The sequence below is a fragment of the Uloborus diversus genome, chromosome 10 (genome assembly GCF_026930045.1).
Source record: "Uloborus diversus isolate 005 chromosome 10, Udiv.v.3.1, whole genome shotgun sequence".
Classification (NCBI taxonomy): domain Eukaryota; kingdom Metazoa; phylum Arthropoda; class Arachnida; order Araneae; family Uloboridae; genus Uloborus; species Uloborus diversus.
Genome location: NC_072740.1, coordinates 56970462 through 56981805, shown reverse-complemented (window position 1 = coordinate 56981805; position 11344 = coordinate 56970462). Strand labels below are relative to the sequence as shown.

Genomic DNA, 11344 nt, shown 5'->3' with positions numbered 1-11344 from the left:
AGGAGTAATAGAGGATTTTTCGAAATTTATATTCTAAAAATTAAAAATTGCATAAGCATTTAGATATGTTTATAACTAAAGAAAAACGAATTAAAATATAATTGCCATGACTTATATTTATAGCATTGAAGCCTAGCGACCCTATTTGCTACACCTATTACATACGCAGGAAAGTTTGTAAATCAACACCCCCAAAGCCTGGAAGAGGCAATTTCTTGCTGTCAAAGATAATTCATTAATGGCCTATAAAATCCCTTGTGTCTATCTATCTTGGTGAGAAGAAACGTTCCCTGCCGCTTGGTTGGAACAAGCACAGAAGAGGGGTACGCTTGACCCAAGGCCTTTGGTGTACATTTTATTCTCTGTAACATGTTAAATTTTACAGAATGAAAGTGAGAGAATGGTCGGTCTAGAAGTAGCAGCACCTATTGAGGTTCAAAATCACTTTAAATATAAAACGTTAGACTATTTTTACATAAAAATGAGAAAATCCGCAATTTTGTCTTCGAAACTCAAAGAAGGGGGCCCTAGGGGCACGTGTTAATATTCATGGATTGACTTACAATTTTGCAAGGATCATTTATTTGTGTAATGGAACAAATTGAGTGGGCGTCATGTAAAATATCTGCAACTTCAAAAAAATAAGGACCACCCTAACATATATATATATATATATATATATATTATTTTTGGGAAACTTTTTAGTTTGATTTTTGCATGCTATAGCTCAGAAATAATACAGGCACAAGTAGACACAAGCTCAGACAGGGCCTGATTACTGGAATGGTATTACAGGATATGTGAACCTGGGCACTACAATTTCAGGGACACCAAAATTGGGTAAATTTCTTTCTTCACTTTTTTGGAACCTACTACTTTGAAAATGTGCAGATTTCTTGTGAGAAGGGTACCAAATTTTACTAACTTTTTTATCACTAATGGCTTAATTTGGTTCTGAGCTCAGTCTGTGATTTTGAGGGAAGCGAGCGGAAAGGTGCTATATTATAACACGATGGACCAGATGAAACCATCTACAATAATGTTGAAAAAAGAAATCACCATTGAGTAAAAACTTCTTTGTTTGTTATTTTTACCCGACTGTGCGACGCAAAGGAGGGTAATGTGTTTAACAGTCTATGTATGTATGTCCTTTTCTATGTGGCGTTCTACAGGCTAAACGCCTTGGCCAATTTTGGTAATTCTTATGACAATCGATTTGTCTTAACATCGGGAGTGTCACTAAACACACGACAGTAATTAAAATTCTCCATATCAGCAACCAGTTGCCATTTTGTTAGTTCGGGATCGTGTCGCACGCAGTCGCTCACTACCTGCGTGCGACACAGCGTGAGGCAAATGCAGGTAGCTTTCACTGCCTGAATTTTTCGTTTACTAACGTCTACTAATTAGGGCCTCGGTGGCGGAGTGGTCTAAGCGATTGCTTCTCACACTTGAGGCAGTGGGTTGGACTTCCACCCTCGCTCCGAATGTACTTTCCCGAGTTTTGCTACGTGTACTTTCGCAACAGGCTTTTTTAGTTTTGCGAGAAAGATTTGACTGATGATGTTTGCTAGCTCGCGTCGTCATGAGTTATACAGGATGTTTATATAGCTGTGCTGTGGTTGACTTAGTTCTCGCATTTTTGCTAAAGGTCAAGCACATGTAGCTTTAAGTCGAGTTAGGTCCCTAGAGGGACTAATTATCTGTAGTTTAAACCACCGCAAGTTACTTAATAAACCTCACGATACAAACTCTCTCAATGAAATGACAAGATTGCGAGTCTTATAATCATACTAAGTCAACGAAAATTAACTAAAAAGTGTAAAATAAAAATTATTAAATAAAAACAAAAAACCTGACTGCTTAAAAACCAAAAAAACTAAAAAGAAAAATGTATAAGCCCAGTAGTTTAGAATGCTATTAAGTACTTCTGAATAACTGCACCATTGAAATAGTTTTATATTCGTACACAGAATGGAAGGATCAACAGTCGGGGCCCATTCAAATTTTACGGGGTTCCTTGATTCAAAAAGGAATGGGCCCCGACTGTTGATCCTTCTATTCTGTTTTTGAATTTATGATATGTCTTATCTGTGTACGAATATAAAACTATTTCAGTGGTGCAGTTATTCAGAAGTACTTAATAGCATTCTAAACTACTGGGCTTATACATTTTTCTTTTTAATCTTTTTTCGTTTTTAAGCAGTCTGGTTTTTTGTTTTTATTTAATAATTATTTTTATTTTCTAATATTAATATTTCACAGCATAAACAGTGGCTGAGCAAACAATACTGCTTTTTGCATTTATGTAAAAAGTTTTTTCCACGTCTTCTTAAAAAGGGGACTGAGATCAACTTGCTCACAGGACCAACTACCATCATGCCGGCGCTGTTCGGAAAATATAGAATTAATTCAGTAAAATTATTCCCAATAGCTCAAGAAAACTTCTCCTCAATCCACTAAAAAAATAATCAGGTAAATTTTTGGAACCTCAATATCTGCATATTTCAAGAAAACTGTTGCGTTAAAAGTACGACCTTGTTTTCGCATCAAAGACATTCTCATGTAGATTGATTAAACTTACCATGCTCGAATCAAATCAAGATTGCGTCTTCCCACTAATCGAGCTATCATCTTAACACTTTTGAAAAAAAAAGGTTACCGAAACCGGTAGGAAGTTCCAAACTAATTTGTACCAGTGAAGTATACCAGAAATCCTATCAACTGTGAGGGTATGAGGGAAAGGACAACTTTGCAATGGATAAAAATGCAAGCAGAATCACTCCCGATTGGGTATGAATATAACCAATGCAAGCAAGAACACTTGGGTCGTGTTCGAATTGATGACAATACTCACCGTACTAGACACTGACGTCATCATTCAACCGATTGCGTTCGACGAGCTCAACCCTTAGCTACCGGTTGATTGGTCACGTGACAGCTGGTGACACAAATGCTAAAGCAGTGAAGGTGACGTCATTATTTGTCATGTGATCGACCAACCGGTGAGCTACCGGCCGCTCATCAAACGCAACCTATGCATAAACTTCAGGAATCTTTTCCGATTTCCGATTCCGAGTCACAACTGACTACAACTGTATTTATGTCGAGGACTGCATACTAAATGCCTTGCCTCCATTATTTTTTTATACCGATAGATGGCAGCACCATCACCGGATCGTACAGTTAATGAGAATTTAGAGCTAGTCCAGGAGCTAATAGCTACCTGGTGCTAGCACCCCCAGAGGTATCGTTTCACTTGGAGGACATTGAGACCACGAGCATATTTAACGTCGCCCAGTCCCCTTTAATGACGACGGTGGATCTTCGACCATCGAGGTTCGAACTCAGGAACCTCCGGCCCCGAATCCGACACTCTACCGATCGGGCTACCACGGCCCCCAGGAATCTTTTGTTTTTAAAATTCAAATAGACGCGTTCTAATAGAGCTACTGGTTTCTTGTGCAACCGGTTGCTCTGTGCTTGCACCATACCCAGAGAAAAATTAATACTTACGGTTCAGTGTTGAAATTGAAGTTCTTCTCGAGATGTTATTATTCAGTTGGATATAGGATGGGACTAGGTCATATTCAAATAGAGTTTTATCGTTTAACTTGAGTTGTTAATTTAATATCATGACGTTTGTTCACATGGTTCTAGAGTCTCTGGCCAAGTTTACCCATAACCTTAGCGAGATCACATGATTTATGGTTAACCAGTCCCGCTTTCCGAACAAGCCTTCTTATTTATTGAAGGGAGGCAAAGCCGCACTCGACACACGGACGCATAAACGGAAACCAAAAATTGTGAAATGTAAACATTCGGAAGCAATTATAAGCATTCAATTCCAAATGCATGTTATACTAAAAAGTAAAACGTACAAATAGCTGATGTTTTATTTTCAAAATTGCGGCGCATATTGGTTCTTCTCCTGTGAATAAATGGAGTTTCCCGTTCTTTGTTTGCTGCACGAAACTGATATTTATTCATCATTTCATTACCTGTTGTAGTGACGTCTAAGTTAATTTGTGATGTCTTTGAAAATAGGAGAAGTGAAAAAAGAACCAGTAATTCATCGAGTCTCGCCACGAACTATTCCTGGTGTCTTGTCTGCACCAAATAAAGGAACAATCGATTGGTAAGAGTGTAAATGATGAACTTTGGGTTTTCCACAGCAGCATTCACGTATTTGGCACACTTTACTTTTTACAACAAAATTTTAAAGCATTTCTTTTGTAACTACTTTTAGACTTTTCTCCGAATTTTTGAAACGTTTCTCTGTTGAATGGTATCAACTGATATTGATACACACGGTCATATTATATATTTTTAAAATATATTTTGAAAATAATCTTGCAAATTTTATCATTGAAAAAAAGAAATTTATTATCTCATAAGTGATCGAAAGCAACGAAACCAATATTTTTTTCATCAGTTCAATTCACATTAATATTTTAGAAACTAAAATTCAAGGCAGGATCCTTCTGAAATATTTCAGTTCACCTCCATGCAAAGTCGGAAAAAGATTATCAAAATTTTCTATGAAAATATTTTGTATTTAATTATTCATATATCCTAGAGGTAAACTATCTTCTTGATTTTTCTTGAATATTTCGTTAGAATTTTAATCAAATAGAAATACGAATGTGATGACCAGCAATAGGCTCTGGACCCAGCTAGGCTGGTTCTATTCATTTTACTAGTCCCTAATAAAGATCATTGGGCCTCTTAAAGCTGTATCTATCTCCTTGCTCATCAGGGAAAGATGGGGCATGTTGGTCCGCTTTTCTACTTTTCATTTTTTATCTCATAAAAATATTAAATGAGCAGTTTGGTTTAACATCATTAGGTTCATTAAACACTTCTCATCATCCCAGATTTTTTTTTTTTTTTTGATAATGATCAATTCATTAGCTTTGTTTATATTCATTTTTTAACATAACTCTGAAGCAGACTAAAGTGTCCTGAGCAAGTGGTATGTTGATCTAAACTATAGAAACAACTTCTTTTGTAATTTTAGTGATAAATTATTATCTAATGTTGTACTAAACTTATGTTTCTTAATAAATAAAGCATTAAAAAAATTAAAGATCAATATAACGTGTTAAAACATTAAATTGGCCAGCTTCTACTTTGGCACTATTTATGTCAGAACCATCATTTCTCAAGAATCAGCATAACTTGGGTATTCATTAACTTCATTGTTGCTATTACTTGAATTTTGCACTTCTAATTCTTCTCAAAATTTTGTTTTTATTAGTTTTCTAAATGTGGACCAAAATAACTTAACTTGGTTTGAAGAAATGGTATCATAATTTTTTCTTTATAACAAGAAATAAAAGAAACTTTGAACAAAAGAACTTACTTTAGGGGAGGAGTTCAAGTTATTACTTCATCCTTCATCAAAATCATTTTAAAAAATAAAGTTGCAAACTTATAAGAAATACTCAGCTCTGAAAAAAATAGCAATAACCATTGTTCAATGTAACTATCTTGGATTTTGTTAAAGGATTTGCAGCATGGCTATTTATTGGTCATTAATTAAAATAAAAAATATTAATAGTTATTAACATTGGCGTAAACAAGGGGAGCCCCCTACGTTTTCTGAACCATAGGCAGAGTTATTATTTTGCCCCGCTGGTTTTTTCAAGCAATGGATTTTTAAAAATTGTTTGGCAAATGATCTATACCTTATTCTCAAACGATAATTAAGTGTAATTAGCATATTACCAATGCAATTGTTATGAATTGTATGCAAAAGTTGTAGCCTTGTGCTTCGACCACCAATTAGTAATTTCAATCTACAGTTTATCTATTTTTAAACTGCACCACAGTGGTGTAATTTGAAGACCAGAAGAGGTCGGTGTACCTGATCCCAAAGTGATGGTGAACCTCACCCCCCCCCCCCACAATATATATAGGCAAGTAATCCTAATTTATTAAATTTAAGTTGTAAACTAGGATTTAATGCCCAAAAAAAAAAGAGAGTGTTTTGAAGAAAGAGCGGACATTTTGTATTTCGAAGTTTTTCTTAAAGCAAAATTTAATTTTAATCCTTTAACTTGCACTCACATAAATGAACAACCAACCATGTAAAAGACGTGTCAAAATAGAACAATGACGCAACCACAAAGGGGGCCCACAGCCTCCCCCAGAATGCTGAGTTGAATGTTTTTCAAAACCTTTATAATTGATGAGAAGAAAAGAACACATCTTTAGAAAACAAAGTGATTTTCAGAAATAATTAGTAATGTAAAGGAAGATCCTAATTCCTTTTAAAAATAAATCTTTGAATTAAAAATATTCAAAAGTAACAGCTTATTGATCAGCTAATCCCCCCCCCCTCCTCTCTCCATCCTATTACTTCTCTCTTTTTTTCTAGTTTGTCTGAAAATAAGAAAGTTCAAAAAGCTGTCCTCCGAAGCCCCCCCCCCTCTTCCCCCCTCACACACCGGAATTATTATGGAGCATCTTCAATTTCATTTTCAGGTCTTCAATTTCAGGAATTTTCCAGTTGATTCACCCCAACTACCGAACAACATAAAAAATCGCTTAAAATTGTGATTTTGGAGTTTTAATTTCGAAAAAGTATTGGCCCTAATATTACAAAATGTGTTCTTAAAATCTCGTTTTCAAGACTTGAATTTCAGAAAATATTCGGGCAAGGGTGCCTATACTGCCTTCCTCCAACATCATAAGCAATTAGGTTTTTTAAACTACATTTGCAAAAATTTTAAGTGTAATAGCCCCTGAAATATAAAACATTGCTTTAGTTTTTAACACCGTAATTTTGAAAACTTTACCAGAGAAGAGCTTCAAAACCTCCTTCCCATAAAATTTTCAACATTTGTATAAAATTGAGTTTTTTAAACTTTAATGTTGAAAGCAGGGGAGGAGGAGGAGGAATTGAATTCAACCTATTAAAAAAGAATCGATCGGGTAAAGTCCTTGAGCTCCATCCGTTACTCTAACGCTGATATATATGGCCTATAATCACGTTTTGATAGCTTCAATTTCTGGAAATTCCGCTGAGACCCCTATACCTTTTGTCCCAAGAACAGGGTTGGGTTTTTTGCCGGCAAAAAGATATTTTTGCCGGGACAGTGGAAAAAACCATGGCAAAAATGGAAAAAACAGCAAAAACTTAATTGCAAATACAGTAGCATTATACTGTTAATCAAGAAATAGTGACAATATAATATAAATAATGCACTTTAATATTTTAATTATGTCTCTCCATGTTACTTCTAATTTATAAGGTGAAAAATAAATAAAAAAACAAATGTTGGGATTGCAAAACTTAAGATTTTAAATGTTTGCTAAAACAATTTTTTCAGAATGGTCCAATTCCTTCAATGCTAAAACAAGGAATGTTCACAAGCTTAGTAAATTAATAAAAAGATTGAGTTCTAAATTTGTTTAATTAATCACTTTTTTTTTTATCCTACTAAGATTTTTAAGCTATTTAATTAATAACAGAATATTTACTTGAATATAGAAAAATATTAACTTTTCATCACTAAAGAAATAATGTATTTTTTCTCACTTACTGGGAAAATGAATAGCCAAGAGAAGAATTTAAAAAGAAGAAAAAAAAAAATGATCAATATGTGCATTCTATATTCATTCTACTTTTTAGTAATACTAGCTCACTCTACAGAAAATGGCAAAGCCTTTTATCAATTATCAGTAAGAAGTTATCTCTTTTCATTGTAAGTTAATTATTTGTCTTAGATGTTACAAACTGAAATTTTATGTTAATGTTTAAAAATTTAAAAGTAAAAATGCTCCATAACTTTAAAAGTAAGTTAAACCTTAATTTTTTTTAAACTATAAAAATAATTAAATTAAAATTTTATCAAAATCTTTTTTAATGCATTTACTTTTATATAAAAGGAAAAAAAACTGTCTGTAAGTTGTTAACTCAAAATCTATTTTTGCCACTTTGGCAAAAACTGGGTAAAACCTATTTTTGCTGGGCGGTAAAAACCGTGGATTTTTCCATGGTTTTTTCCGCCCTCGGCAAAAACTTGCCAACCCTGCAAGAACATCAATGAAGAAAGTCTAAAATTGTGTTTTTAAAGCTACAAGTTTCAAAGTTTTTCAGGGGGAGAGCCCCCGGGATCCCGCTTTTCTATCTGATCTACATTTGTCTTCTTGTTCTCAATGTGCTCTCCTCCCTTCCCTAAAAACATTTTTCTGGTTGTGCTACTGAAATAGAACATCACTTTGGTTCAGTACACACTGTACAGATTCCTCATTCCTGGGATCCTGGAAAAAAACTTCGAAAGATACCACAAATTATCGCTCCGGTTGTCATCCATGCTGGGTGCGCCACTGTATATATATATATGTAAGGCTATACTTATAGATCTGTCTAGTATCGTAATCTAAATCTGAAAATCCCCTTACTAGCCTAGTAACTCTTCTTGGAACAATTTCCAATGAAGAACTATCTTTCTTGAGATAATTAGACAAAAACTGAGGAGTATACTCCAAATATGACCTTACCAAACTGCTATATAAAGGCATCTCGCCTGGAGTGCAAGTCATTGCTATGACTAACCAGTTGGGAGTCCCTCGGGAAAACTATATAAAGGAAGAGGAACAGTAGCATGCGTAGAATTTGGTGCATTTGAAATAGATCTATTGTTAAACCTAAGCATTCTATTAGCTTGTTACTTGCAATGCTCCACTGTTGGCTATAAACTTGAAGACCTGATTTATTAAGACTCCCAGACCCAGATCATTGTGAATCTAACTGAAAATGTTGAAAGTTCTTTCTTCTGTAGTAGATGCAACTGATGCATTTAAAATGTACTAAGCTATTTTAACATTTGTTCCTCACAAATTTTTTCACTATACCATTAAATTCATGCTCTCTTAATTTTCCCACTATCTTATGATGAACAATCCTATAATTTCAATCTGTCATAAACAAAAGGTAAACCATTACATAGGTTGGATTGCTTCAAGCTATTTCCTTGCATCGTTGGATTTAAAATCTGCAAATGAATTGGATCACCAACATTTTTTTTTAGACTGCCAAGTGTGTCGATTCACAATTTATTTTTAATAATTTCATCAAATTTTTCAATAAAAATAGTATAAACTGTATATACTACCTATGTATTGCACATCTTATTTCATATTTAGATAAAAATTTATCATATATTCACCTTTTACTTTTTTTCCAAAAATATCCAGTTTTTGGCTATTCACCTGAAAAATTATTTCCCTACCCACTAGGTATTTACCCGATCCACATCACTGATCACAAATAACAGTTCCTATCATGTTCATATTTTGTTTTTAAAATATTTATTTATTGCTGTTTTTAGGGGTTGGCAGTCATTCATAGCTTATGGATGTTGTAATCATGTTATTATTGTGGACACCAAAAATATAAAGGTATGTGTTCTTTTATTACATCTCAATCTTCATCTGTCTTATTTGCTCTGTTTTTCAGAATATAGCAGCAAGCTTAATGATGATAATTTTATGATTTAAGCACATGTTCAAACTTTACATGAATTAGCATTTCAACTGAGTATTTTAAACTTAGATTTTCAGTATAAAAACATGGGTGCAAGACCTTCCGTCTCAGAACGGATTTCTGTCTTGGATTAAATTTCCAAGATTTATGCTGTCTTCAATGATGTAAAAGTGGGAAGGGAGAGTTTCGGATTCCTCCAGTTTCCGATTAAAAAAAAAAAAAAAAAATTGGAAACTGGAGTCTTAAAAACAGTAATTTAGGCAATCTTTGGTGATTTGATGAGATATGGTTTTGGTGTTCTAACCTGAAAATGTTTTGTAGCTGATGTATTAAAAACTATCAGGGACTATACTTAAATTTCTTAAGAGAAAGGGAGTTTGAGACCATCTCCTGAAAAGTGTTTGTAATTGAAGTCTTAAAACGGTTAATCTGTCGAAATTCCGAAACTGCAGTCTTAAAAGCAAATTTTAGACCGTCTTGGGGTTCGGGGACCACTTTCCCTGAAAATTTTTTCTCAAAGCTGAAGTATTCTGAACTCAGCTTAAGGTAAGCTTTGAGGGACTTAAAAAGATGGAATTCGAAGGCTTACTCTCAATAAATTTTAGAAATTAAATTCTTAAAACTTCGGTAATGAAAAGGGGAACCGCAAATTTAAGTCAAATGTAGCTTACATAGGGGAAGGAGTTTCGGGGGGGGGGGGGGCTCTCTCCCCCAAAAATTTCTCCATGCTAAAGTATTGTAATGCTATTTTGGCTATTTGTGAGTGAGTTAAGGGTTAGGGAATTCGAGGGTCTTTCTCGGAACATTTTGGAGATTGAAGTCTTAAAACTTTGGGTTGTCTTTGGCGATGTGTTGAGGGGAGTTGCTCTTTCAATCGAAAAATAAATCTTAAACATAAACTGACACTGCCTTTAATAAACACAAAGAGAGGGGGTATTCCACCGCCCAGCCTGAAATATTTCCGTTTCTGAACTTTAAAGAGCTCTATTTTGGGCTATCTTTGAATGACATAAGGGGGAAGGGAATAGGAAGCTTCTTTCAAAAAGTTTCCAAAATTAAAGTATTAAAACTTTTATTTGGTCATAAGTCATGTATATAGGTAGGGGGGGGGGGATACTGTCCCTAGGAAAAAAAATTTATAAACAGAAGCCTTAAAGCTCAAATTTAGGATATTTGTGGTGAACTGAGAGGAAGGGGTTCGGGAGTTCCCTTCTGAAAATAATTTGATGGTCAAATATTTAAAAACACGACTTTAGGCTATATTCGAGTGCCTTAAGAGGGATGTGACTTGAGGGCCCTCCCTGGGGTGAGGATTCAGTTCCCTTATTGCTTTTTTTTATTTAATGAGTATTGGAAAGTACCTTATTTAAAAAATGTATCTACTTCACTGAAGTGGTTTTTTTATGGCTAATTTCACCACCCTGCTATCTTATAAAAGAATTCTTTTTCAAATGAAGACTGTGGGGGGAATGGTGCCAGTTCATTATCATTAGTCACCCATACCCTTCCACCACCTTTCTTTCTTTTCTGGTTTGCTGGCACTACCTTGGGTAGACTTTCTGATCAGAACTGATTTATGTTGCAAAAGTGAAAATCTTATGTCCCAAGCGATTTCATTGCTGCTATCTATATCGGCAAAAAACTAATGGCGGGGAGCCTCGAACGCTTTTAACCCTAACATTATCCAACATCGTCTAAAATTGCGACTTTTGGAACTTCAGTTTCAAAATATTGCGGAAGGAGAGTTCCTGAACTGCATCCCTTCGATAATGCATTCAAAAACATATAAATGTTACGAAAAATGGGGTACAATTTTGTTTTTAAAGCTTCAATTCTGGGGGAGAGTCC

General features: G+C 34.6%; 1 protein-coding gene across 1 annotated transcript in view; it reads left to right on the top strand.

Annotated features, from left to right (window-relative positions):
* The first annotated feature begins 3826 nt into the window (after positions 1–3826).
* Positions 3827–11344, top strand: part of LOC129231214 (WD repeat-containing protein 11-like) — an 84637-nt gene continuing 77119 nt past the window's right edge. Inside the window, exons 1-2 of the mRNA XM_054865470.1 lie at positions 3827–4138; positions 9342–9411. Of these exons, the coding sequence (XP_054721445.1) occupies positions 4032–4138; positions 9342–9411 (177 nt within the window). The 5' untranslated portion in view covers positions 3827–4031. The remainder of the gene's footprint in view (positions 4139–9341; positions 9412–11344) is intronic.